The sequence below is a fragment of the Bos grunniens genome, chromosome 16 (genome assembly GCF_055505025.1).
Source record: "Bos grunniens cultivar Pamir isolate PY7600 chromosome 16, Bosgru_T2T1.0, whole genome shotgun sequence".
Lineage (NCBI taxonomy): Eukaryota > Metazoa > Chordata > Mammalia > Artiodactyla > Bovidae > Bos > Bos grunniens.
In genome coordinates, this window is record NC_141180.1 from 27,290,461 (window position 1) to 27,313,918 (window position 23,458).

Sequence of the window (23,458 nt, forward strand, 5' to 3'; positions counted from 1 at the left end):
TCACCATTCCAATAATCCTGGCAGGTACTTCACTTCTTGTTTCAATTTGCCCATCTGTAAATTGGGTTAACAAAATTCCACACTACACCCCTATATATAAGGGACTCGAGCATCTGTGGATTTTGGTATCCTTGGGGGTTCTGAGGGCTTCCCAGGTGGCTCAGTGGTAAAGAACCCACCTGCTAATGCAGGAGATGCAGGAGACATGGGTTTGATCCCTGGGTTGGGAAGATCCCCTGGAGGAGGGAATGCCAATCAATTCCAGTATTCTTGCCTGGAGAATCCCATGGACAGAGGAGCCTGGTGGGCTACAGTCCATAGGGTCTCAAAGAGTTGGACATGACTAAACATGCCACACATCAACAGGGGTGCTGAAGCCAATCCCCTGTGGATAGCAAGGGATGAGCATACCCCTCTCACGGTTATATTGTCAGGACTGCAAAGGTTAGCACATGGAAAGCACTTAGTATGCCTGGTATGTAGTAAGTCTTCCTACAAATCAGAGGTATAATTATTATTCTTTTCACTGAATTATTGTATTATTATCAGTAGTAGTAATAGCAATAGTAGATAGTACCTGTAGTGGTAATAGTAAATGATGACCAGTTCCACTGGATGAGAGACCTGAGCCCCTGAACTTGGCCTAGCCCAACCCTAGGCTTATAGTCAACCCTGGGCAATAAATGTCATTGAACAGTCACTCATGGGCCTGGCTTTCTGTGCCAAGTACCGTAACCAGGGTTTTCTTGGAGGCAGGATGAGGGGTAAGCCACTCCCTCGGGACACAGGGCACACATAGGCTCGGGACAGGGCTTGACCCTGTCTCTGTTCATCAGACTGACCTTGTAAAGGTTCCTTCTCCTCTCTGAGCCTGTCTCTTCATTGAAACGGGGATCTGTGTCACCTGCTACCAGGGTTGTTTAGTGTGTTAGCATGAATGAAGTGACAGCGCAGTTACTTTGGAAAACTGTCTGGCAGTATCTGCGGATGCTGTACCTATGCCTTCCCAGGGCCCAGCGGTTATGTTGCTAGGGGTACACTCAGCAGAAGTGTATACACATGTGTACCACATGTTCATATGTTATATACGCACACCCTACTGCCCAGCATGTCCTCTTGGCATAAATACGTACACATGTGCACCATACATGCCTTTTAGACACATGTAAGAATGTTCTAGCGACATTACTCATGATGGCCCCAGACTAGAAACCACCCATCTGTGCATGGGCAGTGGACTAGGCAGATGAAAGTGGCCTGACCTTGTACCAGAATCCATAGCATAGACTGAAGAACCAGGGCCACGTGCTCGATGAGCGTGTGCATCCTCAGGTGGGTGCCTCTCCAAAACATGCAGAAGCCAGACCCAAAAGGCACATGTGCCAATTGATTCCATTTATTTAAGTCAAAAAATGGGTTATGGCTTCCCTGGTGGCCCAGTGGTTAAGAATCCAAGTGCCGATTCAGGGGAAATGGGTTTGATCCCTGGTCCCAGAAGATTCCACAGGCTGCGGGTCGACTAAGCCCAGGCTCCTTAATAAGAGAAGCCACCGTGATGAGAAGCCTGCTCACTGCAGCTAGAGAGCAGCCCCCACTCCCTGCAACTAGAGAGCCTGCTTGCAGCACTGAAGACTCAAAAATAAGTAAATAAATAAAGAAATAAAAAATAGCCCCAAACAAGTAAATAAATAAATAAAAACAGGTGAAAGCAATCTATGGTAATTAGGTCAGGAGAGTGGTTATTCTAGGAGGTGAGGGTGGGCGGGTGTCCTCAAGAGGTGCCTGGGTGGGGCTGATGGGAGTTCGGTCATGTTCTGTTTCTCCGTCTGGGTGCTGGTCACACAGGTGTGTTCACTAACAGTTCATCAAGCCGTGCTCTTTCTGTACAGGTGGTATACGTCCGAAAATAATTTAACTAGAAAAATTCAGTAGAGGGACCATGCTCAAAGAGGTAGGCTCTAGAATATGTAGCCGTCATTGTTATTTTTCTTCTCTTTTTCTCCTCAGCACCTGAAGTGACCTGGAGTCAGTGAAGCCAAAGGGACTGGCCTTCTGCCCTGCAGGAAGTACCAACCTATTCCAGATCCATGAGCCTGCGAGAGAGGAGTGCGTGTGTATATGTGTGTGAGCGTATGCGTGTGCCTGTGGTCTTCAGACGAGGGTCCTGAACCCCAGGGAGGCTGGAGAGTAGCTGACTCGGCACCGAGGATGACACTTGGGTGCTGTCCCGGGCCGTGACCTGCAGCTCAGCCTTCCTGTTGGGAGGGGCCCCTCCTACTATGCAATTTTTCAAGAGCTCCTTGATCCTGCTTTTTGCTTCTCCGGTTGTCTTTTGCCACGGCGGGGATTTGGGTCTGGCCCCGGGGGTCAGCTCCAGCCCTGTCCAAGCAAGGCCTTCAGGAGGAGGCCAAGTTCCCTTTCTGGCCAGCTCCGCTCCCGCCCCCTCCTCCACGGCCCCCCTTATCTCCCCCCACCCCTGCCTTCCCTCACCCCTAATGTCTCTGGGAATCTGTAGCCTGTAGACACTTCGGAGCCTCGCTGATCATCCCCCTTGGCCCTTGCACTTGGAAGACTTTTCTCTCTGCCTGAGCAATCTGAGCTGCTGGCTCTTGAGTTGTTTCCAGATTTACCATTCTCATCCGTCAGGCCCCGTGCGTCCGGGAAAAAGTCCTGGTCTCCATTTATAGATCAGACTCCTCCTGTGGGAGAGGAAGAGGACAGGAAGGGATCTGGTCAGGGCAGGGGGTGAGCTCCTCATGTACTTCTTTGCCTCACTTGGTGGGACCATCAACACCTTTAGTGTCTGAGCTTCTCAAATTGGCTGAAAAGGGAAACAAACAGAAACTGGGAAATGAAAAATAAGTTGGACGATTAAAAAGCCTGGGGGTTGGGGGGCTGGGGAGGGGGGAAGAGATTTCCGGAGACCGTCCATCGCCTGCCAGGGAACAATGGAGCTGGCTTCGTCTCTGATGGAGCAGTCCATGTCTCGGAGAAACGGGTGAGCTGAGCTAGGAGTTTGGACCCAGTTCAGTGAGGGTCTTGGGTTTTGTGCCTTTGGGGCAGACCCCAGACAAGGATGTCTGAGACCACTTTGGCGCTGTCTTCTCAGCCCCATTTTTGATGGTGATGCGCCAGACCCAAAGTGGAAAGAGGGGACCCTTTAGAGTATGTAGGAATGGTCATGCAAAAAAAAAAAAGGGACTTTTTTCAGGGCTATTATGGTTGATCTTGCAACTCTGTAAATATGTATGTAGACACTTTTAAAAGCACGTATTTATGTCCCTGACTGTAAATGCCCCATTTTTAAAGTTTTATAACTTGTGTTATTTAATGAATCCGTCGACTGGCTGCAGCATGGGGTCTGATAACGGTCCAGGAGGAAAGTTTTGTGAGAGCCTCACGTGGGCAGAAAAGTGCTGATCGTTGGCTTGTTCCCATCCTTTTTCCCACCCACCCAGCTACAGACCGTGATTTGTTTTAAATTCTCACAAACTGGAATCCTTTAGCCCACTCCTAAAATTAACCCTCATGAGCATGAAAATCTGTGGCCGTTTTTTATCCTAACGATACAATTTTGTCCCCTCCATGTTGACACTTGTGAACTGTACCCCAGCCTCTCAGTTCTTGAGGGTTTTTTTTCCTTTCAGCAGCGAGGAAGGCCCACGAACCCAAAGCTTGGAAAGTTGCCTTCAGCCAGTGGAAAATTCTGGAAAATGTGGTGGGAGGGCTGGGGGGCACTCATTTTTTTTTGCATGTGCAAACGTGCTGGTCATCCTCCGACCCTCAGACTATCAGGAGAACTTTCACGAATGTTCCAATCATGAAAATGGGGGTGGGTGGGTTGGTCTTTTTGTTTTTTAAAAAGCGGTGTTTCCTGGTCAGTGATGGTCTTCGAGCGTGGGTTTGGATTGCAGAAGAGGACATGTGAAGAAAATTAACAATGAAAGTTAATTTATCTGCCATGTGAAGAAAATTAACAATAAAAGTGTGAGGCGAGATTGTGAGGAACAGGTGTGGGCGTTATCATTTTGGTTCTGGTACTTGGAGTTCTCTGTGGCTGAGGGGTGGGAGTGGCTGGGGGTCCTCGAAGGTTCCATTCTAGCTATTAGAGAAACCTAAGGCTTCCAGGAAGCTCCCCGTGGAAATACCCCGGCTGGTGAGGAAGCTCACTCTACATTCATGGCCCTCTCCCACCTGCCAGCCAGTGAGTTGATAAGCCATGTGGCTGAGACTAGAAAGGCCTCCTGTGATTGCAGACATATTCTTTTCTTTAAGCAGCCTCATTGAGCTCAGATTCACATACCATGCAATGTATCCATTTATGTGTATACATCATTTTTAGTATATCCACAGAGTTGTGCAGCCATCACCATCATCAGTTTTAGAACATTTTCTATCACCCCCCAAAAGAAACCCCACACCCAATAGCAGTCACTTTCTTATTTCTTATTTCCAAGCCCTTAGCCCCAGGCAACCACAAATGTGCGTTCTCTCCCTGCAGATTTGCCTATTCTGGATATTTCATGTAAATAGAATCATACGAAAAGTGGTCTTTGTGACCAGCTTCTTTCACTTTGCTTATTCTCAACGTTCATCCAGGTTGTGGCATGTCTTGAGACTTCATTCCTTTCTATGGCCAAATAGCCCATTATATGGATATGCCACATTTTATTTATCCATTCTTTGGTTGATAGATTTTTGTGTCGTTTCCACTTTGGGGATATTAAGAAGAATGCTGCTATGAACATTTCTAAAAAGGTTTTTGTGTGGATTATTTTTTTTTAAAGTATATTGCTGGGAAGGAATTGGTGGGTCATATGGTAAATCTATACTTAACATTTTGAGGAACTGCCAAACTTCTCCAAAGTGGCGGCATTATTTTACATTCCCACCAGCAGTATCAGAATTCCAATTTCTCCACGGTATCCCTAGTCATTGTCTTTTTAACTTTTGCCATCTTCGTGGGTGTCAATACAAATGAATTCTTTTGAAGAGCTAACTATCCTAGCAGAGTTGAACAGGGCCTGGAGGGGAATTCTGATGGAAGGTGAGAGATAAGCACCTTGGGTTTGGTGCTTATTTTGGGTTTGGGGTGGGTAAATGGTAGGAGGTCGGCCCCCATATGGAGGCCCATGCCCTGATACTGCAGAGGAGTAGGAGGAAGAGCCTCGATTTCTGTCTTTTCACTTAAACACTTTCTCTAAAAAGATGTGAAATTAGAATTTTCTAGAGAAACAGAACCAATGGTGGGTGGGTGGGTGGGTGTGTGTGTGTGTGTGTATATATATATATATATGTATATAATTAACTATGGGAATTGGCTCACAAGATCAGTCACTCGGTGGTGTCCAACTCTTTGCGACCCCATGGACTGCAGCACGCCAGACCTCCCTGTCCATCACCAACTCTCAGAGCTTGCTCAAATTCATGTCCATCGAGTCAGTGATGCCATCCAACCATCTCATCCTCTGTCATCCCCTTCCCCTGCCTTCGATCTTTCCCAGCATCAGGGCCTTTTCCAATGAGTCAGTTCTTTGCATCAGGTAGCCAAAGTATTAGGCTGAGAAATCCTATGATCTACCCCCTGCAAGCAGGAGACCCGGGACAGCTGCTGGTGTGATTTATTCTCAGTCCCAAAGCCTGAGAACCTGGAGAGCTGATGGTGTGACTCCCAGTTCAAGCAGTGAGTCAGGACAAAAGGGTGAATGTCTCCTTCCTCGGCCTTTTGTCCTATTCAGACCCTCAGTGGATTGATTGTATGAGCCCACTTACACCAGGGAGGGTGACCTGCTTTACTGAGTTCTTACAGAGTCCAGGGATTCAAGTGCTAATCTCACCCACAAACACCCTCACAGACACACCCAGAAACAATGGTTCATCCAGGCACCCCACTGCTTGCTCAAGTTGACACAAAGTAACCCTCACACATGACTTTTCATTCTCTGAAAGAAACTTATCTAGAAAGCAAACACAGTGGCACCTCCCAGTGAGGTGAAATCTATGCACACAGGCTTCTCCACCTTGGCTGACCCCTGGGCTGGACCAGCAGAGAGAAATTTCCCACAGGCCTGGCTAAGGGAGGACTCACAGGGGTCATGGGTGAGGGGGCGGGGGAGTAGATGCAGAGAAAGGAGGCAATTTCGATATGAAAGGGCCTGGTGCCGAGCTCAGCCTTGGGTGCTTTGGCGCATAGAGGTGGGACTCCTCATCCAACCTGGGGCATTAAGGAGGGCTTCCTGGAGGAGGACTCTTGCAGACCTTGACTGTTCTCCTTACCTAATCTTTACATCGGGCCTTAGAAAGATTCATGGTTTCTTAGTAATTGCAAATAGCCTTGCAATAAGGAATAACAACAGAATTCATTAATGGACTACTTTTCAGCTCCATCACATACCCTCACACACATAGTTCCTCTCATTCTAGTAAACCTTGACATGGATGGGGCAGGTCTAGGGTCTCTTGTACCAAATGGCACCCTGAAAGCAGGCAACTCAGTTCATACCTGTTCAATATCAGCTGGGATCTGAGCCAGCCTCCGACTCCCAGCACAGGGCTGTCACCCATGGGCACTATTCACTGTCACTTGCCAGACGTGCCCTGACTTCCCCTCTCCTGTCACTTACCCAGCTGCATGGTACCTCAATAGCCAGTTCATAGAGAAGACACAGAGGTTCACGATAGGCTATTTATCCACGGTCACACAGCTGGCAGGTGTAGGTCAGGAAATGGATGCAGGCCCTACCGACCCAACGTTCACTATTTCTCACTCTCCCCTTACTGCTCCTACCCACCACCCTTCCCCAAGACACCTGCAGGTGGAAACACGGCTATGGAGGTTGGTCCATAACACAGGAATCCCCCATTACACAGGAGTCAACTGTGGAACTTTGCTCCAACCAAGACATGTGGTCATAGGATGTGAGGGTTTAGAAGCACAGGCTCAGAGGTCCCCAGGCTGGGTTAAATCTCAGCTCCAGTCCTTACTGGCCGTGTGGCCTTGGGTTAGTCACTGACTTCAGTTTTGTCCCTTGTTTGCTGTACGAGGGACTGACCACTGTACCCACCTTCCTGTGTCCTAATGGGTATAAATCAGCTACGGCTGTGTCTCTTTAAGGTCAGTTAATGTACTAACCTCCGGGATCACCTGGCTGATAAACAAGAGGGTCTCAGCCTCCATCCCCCACATCCCCTGAATCAGAATGCTCAGATGGGTCTGGGCCTCCTGCACGGGCAGCAAGTTCTGCGTGTCCCACCAAGTTTAATGCCACAGAGGTCAAGGACTAGGGTCATAGCAGGAACTGAAAATAATCATTCAGCCTCAGCCAGACCGGGGACTCAGGGGCGTCACTGGGGCCTCAAATTCGCATCAACCAGCATCAATCTCTGATGATTTCCTGGAGCATCAGGCTATACCTGACGCTGCTGGGAGACGGAAGACCTGCTCCAGAAGTGGATTCCTTCTAGGAGCTTTGCAGATCGTGTTGGAACTGGCCGTCCACCTATGTCCGGTGAGAAACAACAGCAGAGCGTTGCTGGGGACAGAATCAGGAAACAGGGAAATCGCGCGGCCGCCTTTGGCTGCGGCACGAGGGACGAGAACTATCTGGAATTCCCAGGATGGGTTAGACCCAGACGCTCCGGGATGGTGGGGGAGACTCTGGCGAGGGCTGGAGTCACCACTCCTGGAAGCGGGTCCACCCAGGTCTACGCGTCCGCGAGGTGGGAGCCGGCGACCGCGACCCAGAGCGCCCCCGAGGCTGTGATGCTGACAGCCGCCAGCAGAGGGGGCCCTCCACGCGCCGCGGCTCAGGGGCCGGGGAGCCAGGTGTTTCCAGTTACCGCTGATTAAGGTCAAAGGAGCCCCGAGGCCACAGAGCTGCGTGGCCGGGGGCTCAAGGAAAGTTCCTAAGCTCCCCGTTCCGAAGACAGAGGTTTGGCACCCTTACCTCAGTGTAAGGCGACAGCAGAGAAGCAGTGGTCTGGGGAGACGCCCAGCGCCCCCTGACCCGCTGGGCCCTGGGAGCAGAAGTCCACGAGGCCAGGGGTCTAGAAATTTCAGAATGCCCCAGCAGCCTTGCCTCCCCGCGGTTGGGCTGATAACGCTGACCCCCAGGTGCTGGAGACGGTGCCCTAGAAGGCGCCCTGGCCCCAGTGTGCCCCGATTTACGCCCTTGCTCGTGAGGATGGGGCAGGACGCGCCCAGCCAGGTGGGAAACCGACCCTGCAACCTGTTGTCAAAGGATTGGAGCGCGAATTAATTTTGTCTCTTGTCTTCCTGGTCTGCCCTCCTACTCCAGTGGCTGGTCAGATAACGGGCAGGTTTACTGTAGGGTGAGGCAGGGGACGTCACTCCAGGTCAGGTGCTCCCTGGTTATGGACTTCCATGCAGGGTCTTGGGGAGGGGCGCTGGTGAGCTGTGACAGCACAAATCTCCTTAGATTTTACACCATAAATGCCTTACCTGACTCCTCCTAGCCCTGTTTTGGCAGCCTGTGATACTGTGTGTGTTCCCTGGGCTGTGCTTACCACTCTGAATTCCATCATGTCCCTCTAAAAACCCCCCAAGGATTTTTGAACACCTAGAATAAAACCCAACTCCTTTCTAGTTCAGAAACCCCTCTGGCCCCAGCCTCCCCCTGCACAAGGCTCTCCCTTTCCCTGCTATCTCTTCCAGCCATAGCAGTTTTCAGTTTGCTCCTGGCCTCTATAAGCTCTCCTCTGCCACAGGACCTTTGCACATACAAATCTTTCTGCCAGCATTGATTTTCCCTCCAGTAGCCATATGGCTCTCAGCCTAAATATCATCCCTGCAGCTTCCTTCCCTGACTGCTCAGTCATTTGGTCTTTTTTCCACTGCCTGAGATGCTCTAGTTTCTCAGCTTCTCTAGAGTGTCAGCACTATGGGGGCAGTGGGACCTTACCTGTCTATCTCCTTGCTGACTATGATGTCCAACACCCAGTAAGCCCCTAGGATTCACTGAGGATCCATTGAGAGGTATTGCTGGGGTAAAGTGTCCTTAGAGGAGCCCTTGATGAGCTGGGAATAGAAACCAGGTGTGTAAAAAGGCTGGTTTGCAGCCTCTAAGGTGGGTGGAACATTCTGCCTGATTCTGTACCATGGCCTGCTTCTGTGGGAAGAGGGGAAAATGAGGGGATTTTTCTCTTAAATACCATTGCTTCAGAGGTAGGGTTGCCAGATAAGGTCCAGCCTGTCCAGTTATGTTTGAATTTCAGATAAACAAGGAGTGACTTTTTAAAGTGTAACTACCCAAATATTGCAGGAGGCCTACTTCTACAAAACATTTTTTTGTTCTTGATCTGAAATGAAAATGTAGAACTGAGTGTTCTCTGTTCTTATTTGCTAAACCGGGCAAGCCTGTTCATCGGGCTGAGGCCCTCCATGATGCCCTTGCCTTCTGAGTCATCTGGCCGGGGGTTCCAGCTGGTCACCATGCACTCGCCAGCCAGCCCTGGCCCTCAGCCCAGCCACCGGGGCAGGGACTCCCCCGCCAGCTCTTAATTACAGCTTGAGCCTTGGACGCGAAGGTCACCAAATGTCAAGTGGGACCCTGAGGACTCTAAAGAGCGTATAAGTGGCTCTTGACGCCTGCCTGCTTCTTAGGGTTGTGGCTCTGACCTTTGCTTTACGTGTAAGTAAGTATTTTTTTAAACCACCTCGCCTTCTGATAGGAAGTATTCCTTGACAGAGGGGCAAGGGAATGGAGCAGTTTGGGCTTCAGCTGGCAGCATGTTACAAATGCCATCATTCTTGGGCAGGGAAGGGCTTCTGCAGCTGCAGGCCCCCTGCCCCTCCCTGGGCAAAGCTGAGTGAGCCCGTCCATGCCAGCTGCTGTGTGGCCCATGTCTGCTGCATCTCACTTAAGTGCTGTTGTTAGGTGCTCCTGGCAGGGTTAAGGTGCAGAGAGATAGAAAGCAGGGGCGTGGTGCTCACAGATGCTCACATGGAAGCCCAGGAAAGGGCAGCCTGTACTGTGGGCCCTCCGTCCCTCTGGGACTTCTTAGGCCTGGGGTGTGCCCAGCTCCTAGTGAATGCTTAACCTGTGTGTGCTACCTTACACTGAGGCACAGTGTCAATGCTTCTGTGATTCCTTAAACAAATATTATTTTTCTTTATTGTTTTGGCCACATCATACAGCATGCAGGATCTTAGTTCCCCAACCAGAGATCAAACCCTGCTCCCTGCAGTAGAAGCACAGTCTTAGCCATTGGACTGCCAGGGAAGTCCTGAATTTTTAATTAAAAAAACTTTTTTTAATTTATTTCTATTTTTGGCTGTGCTGGGTCTTTGTTGCTGCAAGGGCTTTTTTAGTCCAGTTTCACCCAGTGGGGGCTGCCCTCTGGTTGCGGTGCACAGTCTTCTTACTGTGGTGGCTTCTCTGGTTGCAGAGGATGGGCTCTGGGGCATGTAGATTTCTGTAGTGGTGGCTCCCAGGCTCTAGAACACAGGCTCAGTAATTGTGGCGCATGGGCTTAGCTGCTCCATGGCACGTGGGATCTTCCCAGATTAGGGATTGAACCCATGTCTCCTGCATTGGTAGGTGGGTTCTTTACCGCTGAGCCACGAGAAATTTTTTATTTCTTAACTAGAAATTATACTAGTAACTTGAGAAAAACTAGAGAAAATTCCAAGAAATCCTGTCACTGATGGGCTCTTTAGTACCTAATCCTTCAAGTTTTTATGTAAACGCATTAGCTAACCAGCTGTGCCACCAACCAGCTGTGTGACCTTGATAAGTTATTGAACCTCTCTGTGCCTGTCTCTTCTGTACAGTGGAAATGACTGTAGTCCACAGAAGAGAGAGCTGAGTGTAGAGCTGGTGTGGGCCTCAGGGTGTACAGAGAACATTAATCTGAGGCTTTGCTGTATTAATCTCTCCAAGGCCTCCCCAAGGATGCATGGCTTGTTCCTTGCCAAGTTCACTGTAACCCATACCTAAGTCCTGAAGTCCAGAAACTTTTACCTGTGCACGCTCCCACTATGGGCACATCAGTCGGGGTTATTTATGTTGTGGTAACAAATAAACCCTTGGGCTTCTTTGGTGGCTCAGATGGTGAACAATCTGCCTGCAAAGCAGGAGACATGGGTTCAATCCCTGGGTTGGGAAGATCCCCTGGATGAGGGGATGGCAACTCACTCTAGTATTCTTGCCTGGAGAATCCCTGTGGTCAGGCTACAGTCCGTGGGGTCACAAAGAGTCGGACATGACTGAGCGACTAAGCACAACAAACAAACCCTTAGTGGCTGATGCTTGCCGTATCCCGTTGCTTAGTCATGTCCGACTCTTTGTAACCCTATGGACTGTAGCCCACCAGGCTTCTCAGTCCATGGGATTTTCCAGGCAAAAATACTGTAGTGGGTTGTCATTTCCTACTCCAAGGGATCTTCCTGATCCAGGTATCAAACACACATCTCTTGCGTCTCCTGTATTGGCAGGCAATTTCTTTACCACTGAGCCACTTGGGAAGCCACTCATGGCTGATGATACGTGCTTATTATTTGTTCCCATTGCCTGTTGATAGCAGATTGGCTAGGCCACTTCTCCCACATTTGGTAACTTCTGGATCAGCAACCAGACAGAGAAGCTGTTATCTTTTATTATTAAAATTTACTGTAAAACAAAACACAAATACAAAAAAAAAAATCACACAGAACAACGTACAGTTTGGTGAATAATATAAATTCCCCCCTAACTACCATCCAGGACAGGAACGGAACTTTGCCAGTCACCCAGTCCCAATCCCAGATGCCCTCTTTCCCTCCAAAAGTAACCATTGTCCTGGCTTTCATAGTGATGACCTCCTTGTATTTGTTGTTAAGTTTTTTGGCCATGCCTTGCAGCTTGTGGGATCTTGGTTCCCTGACCAGTGATTGAACTGGGGCCCCTTGGCTCCCTGCATTGGAAGCACAGAATCTTAACCATTGAATCACCAAGGAAGTCCCATGGGGTTCAGTTCATTTTAAACTTTATTTTGAGATTAATTGCTGAGTCATGTGTAGTTGTAGGAAAATAATACAAAGACTCCAAGTATCTTTTGCCTAATTTCCCTCAGTGGTAACTATGGTGTAATATTTATATTACCAAGTCCAGGCTTGCTCTGCTCACTGCACGAAAGGCCAATAAATCCGAGATGTGATGTTGAGGCAAGAAATACAACTTTATCCAGAAAGCTGGCAGACTGAGAAGATGGCAGACTAATGTCTCAAAAGAAACCATCTTATCAGGGTCAGGATGCCAGGGTCTTTTATAGAACAGAGATTGTGGGAGATGAGGAAATAAAGTAAAAAGGCTATTAACCTTGCAAATATCTCCTAGAATGGCAAACCCTGGGGAGGGGATGTGTTAATCTTCCTTCTTGTAGCCATCCACAAGTGAACAGGCTCATCAACAAAGGCACTTTGGTTTAATATTCAGGCTATGGGGCAGCATTCCCTGAGGCAGACCATTGAGTACAAACAGTATCCTTTTAGTGAACTTTGCTTTGGGAAGCAAAGTTAGAGTAAAAGAAACAGATCTAACATGGAGTCAGAATTGGCCCTTCCCTGCAACAATTACACAGCCCAGAGAATGACCTTGTTTTCCATCTCTGTCATTTCAAGAATGTTCTATAAATGGAGTCATTTATATACTCATTTATTTACAGTATATACCCATTGAGGATCAGCTTTTTTCATCCAGCTTAGTTCTCTGGAGATTCATCCAGCTTGTTGGGTGAATCAGTAGTTTGTTCCTTCTTACTGCTGAATAGGATTTCATGGTATGGGTAGATCACCGTTTGTAGAACCATTCACACATTGAAATGCATCTGGGTTATGTCCAGTTTGGGGACTATGATGAATAATGCTCCTAGAAACTGTTGTGTACAGGTATTTATGTGAATGTGGTTTTCATTTCTTTGGGGTAAATTCTTGGGAGTGCAACTGTTGAGTTCCTGGCCTACTTTTGTTGTTAAGGAATTGCCAAACTGTCTTCCAAAGTGCCTGGACTATTCTGTGTTTCCCAGTGTAGGAGTGACTCACTTTCTCTGCGTCTTTGAATGGTATTTGGTGTTGTCACTATTTATTGTCATTGTGGCTTTGATTTGCATTTCCCTGATGGCTATGGATCCAAATCTTTTCATGTGTTTATTTGCTATCTGTATATCCTCTTTGAAATGTCTGCTCCTGTCTTTGTCCAGGTTCTAACTGGATTGTTTGGTTTTTGCTATTGAGTTTTGAGAGTTTTTTTATAAACTCTAGACTGTAGTCCTTTGTTGAATTTGTATTTGCAAATATTTTCTTCTAGTCTGAAGCTTGTCTTTTTGTCCCATTAACAGAGATTTTCACAAAATGAAAGTTTCTAATTTTGATGAAATTCAACTTACCAATTTATCCTTTCATGGATCATGAATTTGATATCAAATCTCTTTGCCCTAGATTCTAAGAATTTCTCCTGCTTTCTTAATTTTTATTTTCCTCCCAATTTTATTGAGATAAATTGAAATATAGCACTATAGAAATTTAAGGTGTGCAGCATAGTGATTTGATTTATATACATCATGATGACCACAATAAGTTTAGTGAACATCCATTATCTCATATAGATATAAAATTTAAAGTTTGTGTGTGTGTGATGAGAACTCTTGGAATTTACTCTGTTAACTTTCTTATATAATATACAACGTGCATGCATGCAAAGTTGCTTCAGTCATGTCCGACTCTTTGTGACCCTCTGGACTGTAGCTGGCCAGGCTTCTCTGACCATGGGATTTTCCAAGCAAGAATACTGGAGTGGGTTGCCATTTCCTCCTCCAAGGCATCTTCCCAGCCCAGGGATTGAACCCAAGTCTCAGGTCTCCTTTATTGGCAGGTGGGTTCTTTACCACTAACACCGCCTGGGAACCCCATAATATACAACAGTGTTTATTATCTTAGTCATGTTGTACATCACATCCCTACTACTGACTTATTAAGTCTGTACCTTTTGACCACTTTCACCCAATGCCTCCTCTCCTCACCCCTGCCTCTGGTTACCACAAACCTGATCTCTTCTTCTATGATTTTGTTTTTGAAGCATAGTTGACCTACAACTGTATGTTAATTTCTGGTACATAACATAGTAATTCAATATTTCTAAACAGTACAAAATGATCACAATAAGTCTAGTTACCATCTGTCACCATACACAGATATTATGTTATTATTGACTATGTTAAAACATATTTTCTTTATTAAAAGTTTCATAGTTTCATATTTTACATTTAAGCTGGTGATCCATTTTGAATTAATTTTTTTTTTTTTTTTGGCCTCACCACGTGGCATGTGGAACTTTCCCAACCAGGAGGATCAAACCTGTGCCCCCTGCATTGGAAGCATGGGGTCTTAGCCACAGGACCACCAGGATAATCTTTGAATTAATTTTTATATAATATGTGAGAGTTAGGCCAAGGGTGTTCACCCCCTCCTTTGAATATCCACTTCCTTTAGCATGTTTATTAAAAAATGCTGTGATTTCCTCCACTGAATGGCTTTTGCATCTTATCAAAAATCAATCGGGCATATTTGTGAGAGTAAGCCTATTTCTGGATTCTCTGTTCCATCAGTCTATGTGTTATCTTTTTCTTGTCTTCATATGGGCAATTGACTGTGTGCCAATATCCAATTTTGATTAATTGCAACTAATTACAATTAGTTTTGAAATTAGGTAGAGACTAATTCCTCTAGCTTTATGCTTCCCCCCTCAAATTGTTTATCTATTATAGTTCCTTTGCCTTTCCATATAATTTTAGAATTTGAGAATAATCTTGTCTATACCTACAAAAAAAACGTTGCTGAAACTTTAATATGAATTATTTTAAACCTATATATCCATCTGGAGAGGCTTGACATTTTTACTGTGCTGAATATTCCAATTATGAACATATGTCTCTCCATTTATTTAGATATCCTTTGATTGCTTTTATCTGTTAGTTAACTACACTAACTATTGTGTAGTTTTCAGCATGAAAGCTCTGAACATGAATCGTTAGATTTTATCTAATATTTTGTTTTGAATGATTGTAAAATAGTATTGTATATTTTAACTTTTTTCATGTGTTCCTTACAAGTATAAGAAATATAATTGATTTGTGTGTGTAGATCTTGTATCTTGTGATTGATAAGCTCACTAGTCTAAGAGTTTTGGGCAGATTCCTTGGAATTTTTTGTATAGACAATCTTCATCTGCAGATAGAGACCATTTTATTTCCTCTTATCTGAATGCTTTTTATTCTTTGTATAACATTGAAATTCATTCTTCTCTAAATATTTGGCGTAATTCTCGAGCAAAACCATTTGGACCTGGGAATCTCTTTCTTCAGGAGTTTTTGCATTATAAATTCAATTTCCTTAATAGCTACAGAATTATTCAAATTACCTATTTCATATTGGGTGAGTTGTTATAATTTGTGTTTTTAAATGAAGTGAATCTGTTTCTTGAAGTTGTCAAATTTATGTGTATACAGTTGTCCCTTATTAACCTTTTGATCCCCATCTCATTCCTGATACTGTTTTTATTTTCTTCTTTGTCTGTCTTGATGGAAGTTTATCAATTTTATCCATCTTTTCTAAGAACAACCTGTTTGTTGCATCAGTTTTCCATACTGTTTTTCTCTTCAGTTTCATTGATTTCTGTTCCTTAGTGTCTCCTTCCCTCTGCTTTTGTTCTTTCTGGCTTAGTTTGTTCTTCTTTTTCTAGGTTTTTGAGCTGGGAACTTAGATCACTGATTATAAACTTTTCTTCTTTTCCAACGTATGTATTTAGTGCTATAAATTTCCCTCTCAGTGATAGCTGTGTCCCAGAAACTTTGATAGGTTGTATTTTCATTTTCATTCAATTTAATATATTTTTGATTTCTCTTGAGACTTACTCCTTGACCCATGAGTTATTTAGAAATGTGCTGCGTAATTTCCAAGTCCTTGGAATTCTGTTATCTCCTATCACTGATTTCTGGTTTGAATCCATTTGGTCAGAGAATACACGACATATGATTTCAGTTCTCTTACATGTGTTGAGGTTTATTTTTTTCAGTTTTATTGACATATAACATTGTTTTAGTTTTAGGTATACAACATGATTCTATCTGTATGATATTTATTTATTTATATATGGCTGCAAATTAAAGCACATGTAACCTGAAGCAATGGCACCCCACTCCAGTACTCTTGTCTGGAAAATCCCACGGATGGAGGAGCCTGGTGGGCTGCAGTCCATGGGGTCACTAAGAGTTGGACACAACTGAGTGACTTCACTTTCACTTTTCACTTTCACATATTGGAGAAGGACATGGCAACCCACTCCAGTGTTATTGCCTGGAGAATCCCAGGGACGGGGGAGCCTGGTGGGCTGCTGTCTATGGGGTCGCACAGAGTTGGACACGACTGAAGCGACTTAGCAGCAGCAGCAGCAGCACTATGTGGCTTGTAGGATCTTAATTCCTTGACCAGGGATTGAACCCAGGCTGTAGCAGTGCACCAGGGAATTCCTTATGTATATTTATATGGGGCTTTCCTGGTGGCTCAGAGGCTAAAGAATCTGTCTGCAATGCAAGAGACCTGGGTTCAATCCCTGGGTCAGGAAGATCCCCTGGAGAAGGAAATGGCAACCCATGCCAGTATTCTAGTCTGGAGAATCCCAAGGACAGAGGAACCTGGCAGGCTACAATTCATGGGGTCACAAAGAGTCGGACACCACTGAGCAACTAACACTTTCACTTTCATACACACACACACACAAATATTTGGGCTTCCTAAGTGGCGCTAGTGGTAAAGAATCTACCTGCAATGCAGGAGAGGTAAAAGACATGGGTTATTTGGCAATATATACATATATTTGGAGGGGCTTCCCAAGTGGCACAAGTGGTAAAGAACTTGACTGCCGGTGCAGGAGACATAGTAGATGGGGGTTCAATCCCTGGGTCAGGAAGATCCCCTGCAGGAGGGCATGGCGACCCACTCCAGTATTCTTGCCTGGAGAATCCCATGGACAACGGAGGCTGGTGGGCTACATTCCATAGGGTTGCACATAGTCAGACATGACTGAAGCGACTTAGCATGCACACATATATATTTGGAAATATATATATTGCAAAATGGTTACCACAATCAATTTAGTTAATGTTATCACCTCGCATAATGATAAAAAACTTTTCTTGTGATGAGAACTTTGATTTACTTTCTCAGCAGCTTTCAATATGATATAGTATTATCAACAGTATTATCAACTGTAGTCACTATCAGTTCAGTCAGTCAGTTCAGTCACTCAGTTGTGTCCGACTCTTTGAGGCCCCATGAATTGCAGCATGCCAGGCCTCCCTGTCCATCACCAACTCCCGGAGTTCACTCAAACTCATGTCCATTGAGTCGGTGATGCCATCCAGCCATCTCATCCTCTGTCATCTCCTTCTCCTCTTGCCCCCAATCCCTCCCAGCATCAGGGTCTTTTCCAATGAGTCAACTCTGTGCATGAGGTGGCCAAAATATTGGAGTTTCAGCTTCAGCATCAGTCCTTCCAGTGAACACCCAGGACTGATCTCCTTTAGGATGGACTTGTTGGACCTCCTTGCAGTCCACCATAGTGTACATTATATCCTGCAAACTTATATATCTTATACCCGGAAGTTTTTAACCTTTTAACCACCTTTACCTGGCGGCTCAGACGGTAAAGCATCTGCCTACAATGCAGGAGACCCAGGTAGGATCCCTGGGTCGGGAAGATCCCCTGGAGAAGTAAATGGCAACCCACTCTAGTATTCTTGGCTGGAGAATCCCATGGATGGAGGAGCCTGGTGGGCTACAGTCCATGGGGTTGCAAAGACTCGGACACGACTGAGCGACTTCACTTTTACTTTCACTCTCACCCATTTTGCTCACCCTTCACCTCTGGCACCATCAGTCTGTTCTCTGTGTCTGTGATTTCACCTTTTTCAGATTCTACATGTAACTGCAATCATACAGTTGGCTTAAAACTCAACATTCGGAAAACTAAGATCATGGCCTCTGGTCCCATCACTTCATGGCAAATAGATGGGGAAACAATGGAAACAGTGACAGACTTTTTTTGAGGGGGCTCCAAAATCACTGCAGATAGTGACTGCAGCCAGGAAATTAAATGACGCTTGCTCCTTGGAAGAAGAGCTACGACCAACCTAGATAGCATATTAAAAAACAAAAGCATTACTTTGCCAACAAAGGTCCATCTAGTTAAAGCTTTGGTTTTTCCAGTAGTCATGTATGGATGTGAGAGTTGGACCATAAAGAAAGCTGAGCGCTCAAGAATTGATGCTTTTGAACTGTGGTGTTGGAGAAGACTCTTGAGAGTCCATTGGACTGCAAGGAGATCCACCCAGTCAATCTTTAATGAAATCAGTCCTGAATATTCATTGAAGGACTGGTGCTGAAGCTGAAACTCCAGTATTTTGGCCACCTGATGTGAAGAACTGACTCACTGGGAAAGATTGAAGGTGGACGGAGGAAGGGGACGACAGAGGATGAGGTGGTTGGATGGCATCACTGACTCGATGGACACGAGTTTGAGCAAGCTCCAGGAGTTGGCGATGGACAGGAAAGCCTGGTGTGCTGCAGTCCACGGGGTCACAAGAAGCTGGACTCACTGAGTGACTGAACTGATTCTAATAGGCATGAAGTAATATCTCCTCGTGGTTTTGATTTACATGTTCCTGATGAGTAGTGGTTTGAGCACCTCTTCATGTACCTGATGCTTGATCCTGTATCAAGTTACTTGACGCTATTCTGATTTTTAATACCTGTTTTTCAGAATTTTATCTGATCTTTATCCCTAATATTCAGAAATGGCACAGTGCTTCTAGGCCTGGCTCCCCTTTTCCTTTGTTTACCTGGTGGGTACTCTGTTGGGAGCTTGAAACTTTCCTTTTTTTTTTTTTTTGATATGGACTCCTTTTGTTAAAATCTTCATTGAACTTCTTATAATATCACTTCTGTTGTTAATGTTCTGATTTTCTGGCCTTGAGGCATGTGAGATCTTAGCTCCCTGACCAGGGATTGAACCCACACCCCCTGCATTGGAAGGCAAAGTCTTAACCACTGGACCACCAGGGAAGTCCTGAAAGTTTCCTATTAAAAAAATTATTTAAAAATTTAAAAAATATTTTTTTCCTCTTTCCAGAACTTCTATTGTTTTAACGTTTAGTTCCTGGATTAAATATCTAGTTTTCTTTTTATGAAAAATTTTGATCTTGATTCTTCTATATTTTCCGTTACTTTATTAGTACTGCTGCTGCAAATCGCTTCAGTCGTGTCCGACTCTGTGTGACCCCATAGACAGCAGCCCACCAAGCTCCCCTGTCTCTGGGATTCTCCAGGCAAGAACACTGGAGTGGGTTGCCATTTCCTCCTCCAATGCATGAAAGTGAAACGTGAAAGTGAAGTCACTCACTCGTGTCCGACTCTTAGCGACCGCATGGACTGCAGCCTACCAGACCCCTCCATCCGTGGGATTTTCCAGGCAAGAGTACTGGAGTGGGGTGCCATTATTAGTACTACTGCTCACCTATTTGTTTTCTACTTTAGTCACTTCAAATTCTTAAGAGCTACACACTTTTTCTGTTCCTCTGCATAAGTACCCATAATTTCATGGGTACAAAATCATCTCTTATTAACATTTTTTTGCAACCATACATAACACATTGAGTTTCTACAGAACTGCTGTCTCAAGTTTATTTAGACATTATGTAGTTCTTTCATATTCCAGGCACTGTTCCAAATAGTTGTACAAGAGTTCTCTTCCTGAATCCTCCACCTGGGAGGTAGGTATTGTGAAGCGACCTAAAAGTCATTTGTCCGAGTCTCACAGCTGACAAGGGGCCAGGCTGGGATTGGAACTCAGGCCTTTGGCTCCAGAGCCCACTGTGGTTGGGGACCAGAGTCCTGCCTCAAGGATCAGAGCTTCTGAGCAGTCTTGTCATAATCGAGTGATGCTCTCCAGATGGCTGGAAGCTCTACCTGCATGGGGGGACGTCTGTCTACTTGTTGGCCTTTCACAGTTTTTGGAAGGGGTTCTGCAGGGACTCTTGAGTGCTTCTGTCTATAGGTTTTTCCTTTGTGATTACTAGTTTTCTAAGGAAAATCCCAGGAAGAGGATGTGTCAGGGTGATCAAATTGCCAGCAGTGAGAGCTGAGTGGAGAGATACCACATGCAGATTTATTTATTTAAATGTTTATTTATTTATTTTTTATAAACAAAACTTTTAACCTTTATTTTACTTAAAAAGAAGAACAAGTCAAAGAGTTTGTAAAATCCTTCAGGTCACATTTCCAGGGCTTAACATCCCTAAATGTTAAGAAATCTTACTGTATGAAAATTCTTAAACATTCCCAAACTTAAAAATTTTTTTCCTTACAGATTTTGGTCATGCAACTTGTTGAGTTCACTTAGGACTCAGATACCTGCTGCTTCTTCTCTGGTTCCCACATAAGAAAGCAGTCCCAAAGACAGGAAGTCGGTGGCATCAAGCTGGCCAGATGAGCCATGTTGCCATCAAGCCAATTAACAAGACATGCCCAGATAGTGAGCCATCTGGTTTTTACTTCTAATTGGAGAACTGTCTCCTCTCATTTGATACAGAGGCAGTTCTTAGTCAGAAGTTCTATGACAGGGATTCCTAAAATAGGATGAAAAGTCCACAGTTTACAAAACTCAGATTCCTGAGCCTAACCCCAGAAATCTCTCTGAATCTGGAGGTGAAAAACTCCTCAGGTGACAGCACCCTCAGGTTTTTTTCTTTCCATGACAATCCTGAGCTTTATTCACATAGATGCCCGGGTTCCACCGAGAACCCTGTGTAATTTAGCCAGGGGATATGTATATTTTTTCCCATGTCCTGAGGCGAGCAGGATTTTAGTTCCCTGACCAGGGATTGGATTTGGGACCCTGTGGTAAGAGTGTCAAGTCCTAACCACAGGACCACCAGGGAATTCCCTGTACTTCTTTATAATAGAGAAAAAGTCAAACATGATTATCTCATTCTTTCAACCCTAATGGTACCAATATCACACCTGTGATCCTGGTTTAGTTCTGTCCCCAAAGGAGGCTTGACTAAAAGAATTAAATTCCTTGGAAGCATACCTGAGAATACCAAATGACATAGTATCAGATGAATTATAGCAGCTATTAAAAAAAGAAAAAGTAACAAATGAAAAACAGCTGGGTTAGTATGAACAGGTTTTAAAAAACTGCAGAAGGGATTCCTTTTTGTCTTCGTTAGGATGAGTAGGCATTATTGTTGGGATTCTGGAGCAAAAAGCAATCCTATTCCGTGTGTGTCCAAACCTTAAACTCTTCACTCTGCTACCCAGCCACTCCTTCTAACACACTGATGCACAGGGAAAAAGCTGTAGATGCCACCAGTGAAACTGAAGGCTATTTTTCAACCTTAGATTAAATTAGACAAAGCTGCTTCAAACAGTATATCTGGAGTGATGACGTCACAGACACCAGGAAACCCTCCAGACCCACTGGTGTGATGGAGTGGGTGCTTCCTCTGCGTGTCAGTGAGCCTGTGGTCTCGCTGTGATAATGAACATCGGGGTGGCAGCATCCTCACAGCGCTAGGGGCATTTAGAACCTGAGCGCGGCACTCTGCCGGTCCTCGGAAAGAGAAGGGCTGCTTGGACCTACCGATGGCGGGCCCGCCCTGCCTCTTCTCTTCTAGGATGGCCGCCAGGTCCTTGGGCACGGGCTTCTGCGGCTGGCTACTGAGCGTCTGTTCCAGCTCTGGGTTTTTCACCTTTAGCAGCTGATTTGCCTTCTTGATCTTCTGACTGTACTGCTTGGCCATCAGGAAAACCCTGCTCCTGGTCTTGTCTACATTGTCCAGCCTAGGCTCAGGGTTCTCTAGGTCCGCTGGGGACAGGCTGCCGCCGGCCACATCATAGGGACTCTCTGTGGGCGGCAGGTCACTGGCCAGCGACAGCTGGTGGAGACTCAGGCAGGAGCTGTCTTCGGCGGCCGGGGCTCGGTCCAGGGCGCAGGGGGCCGGCCCGGGCCTGTCTCCGGGCGGCGGGAGTAGAGCCCAGCCCGCGGGCAGCGAGAGCGGGGAGCGCGAGCTCAGCTCCGGGGCGCTGCCCGCCAGCGGCCGCTCCTGCAGGTCATCTTTGCTAACCGGAAACGCGGCCAGGAGCCGGTCTCTGGCTTTGACTTCGTTTTTCTTGATGTAATTTTCCAAGTCATTCCAGATTTCATCTACTTCTTCAGACAGTTTATCAGAGATGGACCGATCCGCTGGGGCCAAGTTGCAGCCGAAGGAGTTATAGAGCAAACTCAGATAATCGTTATCGGAGGGGCCTGGGGCGTAGGGCGCCTCGTCCTCACTGAACTGGAGGCTGTCCTGGGAAGCAGAGGCCCGCACACTATCACAGCACCCCAAGTCGGTCTCCAAGCCCAGGAAGGTGCTCCTTGCAGGACGCTTCGGGCTGCTGCCCTTGAAGTCCCGGGAAGGCGCCTCCGGGAGCGCAATGGTGTCATAGACATTCTCCTCCATCACCTGGAGGTCGTGCACGCTTTGGTTCCAGGCCTCCCTGGCCGGGAGGGCTCCATCTCTTTATCTATTTGGCTGCAGCGGGTCTTAGTTGCGGCCTGTGGGATCTTTTAGTTGTGGCACATCTGTCTAGTCAAAGCTATGGTTTTTTCAGTAGTCATGAATGGATGTGAGAACCGGACCATAAAGAAAGCTGAGCGCTCAAGAATTGATGCTTTTGAACTGTGGTGTTGGAGAAAACTCCAAGGGACTGCAAGGAGATCAAACCAGTCAATCCTAAAGGAAATCAGTCCTGAATGTTCATTGAAAGGACTGATACTGAAGCTGAAACTCCAATACTTTGGCCACCTGATGTGAAGAACTGACTCATTGGAAAAGACCCTGATGCTGGGAAAGATTGAAGGTGGGAAGAGAAGGGGACGACAGAGGATGAGATGGTTGGATGGCATCACCGACTCGATGGCCATGAGTTTGAGTAAGCTCTGGGAGTTGGTGACAGATAGGGAGGCCTGGCGTGCTGCAGTCCGTGGGGTCGCAGAGTTGGACACCACTGAATGACTGAACTGAGCTGTCTGTAGTATCATTAGTTTCAGCACGTGGGATCTAGTTCCCCAATCAGGGATGGAACCCAGGCCCCATGCATTGGGAACATGGAGCCTGAGCCACTGGACCACTGCAAAGTCCCCTTGTACAGAGTTTCTCTTAACCTCCCTGTTTTCATTACATTCTTTGTTCTCACCCTTAGCTGTGATTGACATTCATGAGTCCAGGGACTTTGTGGTTAAACTGCTCCTGGGAATGTACTTGACATTTTCTTCTGCATAACAGAAAGGAGTGGGGGCAATCAAAGTGTTTCTTACAGACTTCCAGCCCAGCTCCCTGTTTCCCAGCCCTCCTTTCAGAGAAG

The 23,458-nt window shown here is 46.1% G+C and overlaps 1 protein-coding gene and 1 long non-coding RNA gene across 9 annotated transcripts in view; one reads left to right on the plus strand and one right to left on the minus strand.

The window, feature by feature from the left end:
- Window positions 1–4,008, plus strand: part of PRDM2 (PR/SET domain 2) — a 133,140-nt gene extending 129,132 nt beyond the window's left edge. For 7 of the 8 annotated variants that reach the window (XR_015143238.1, XM_086343797.1, XM_086343798.1 and 4 more), the window contains one exon: window positions 2,008–4,008. Coding sequence is in view for 1 of the 8 variants with exons in the window: in XM_086343794.1 (XP_086199920.1) it covers window positions 2,008–2,014 (7 nt within the window). In the remaining 7 variants the exon portion in view is untranslated. The remainder of the gene's footprint in view (window positions 1–2,007) is intronic. The other variant, XM_086343794.1, reaches the window with a different exon arrangement.
- LOC147356410 (uncharacterized) lies at window positions 1,381–9,034 on the minus strand. Its single transcript, XR_015143239.1, has 3 exons — window positions 8,922–9,034; window positions 2,491–2,699; window positions 1,381–2,093 (listed from the first exon to the last, which is right to left on the minus strand). It is a non-coding gene; the product is annotated as an uncharacterized LOC147356410 (long non-coding RNA).
- Between the last annotated feature and the right edge of the window lie 14,424 nt (window positions 9,035–23,458).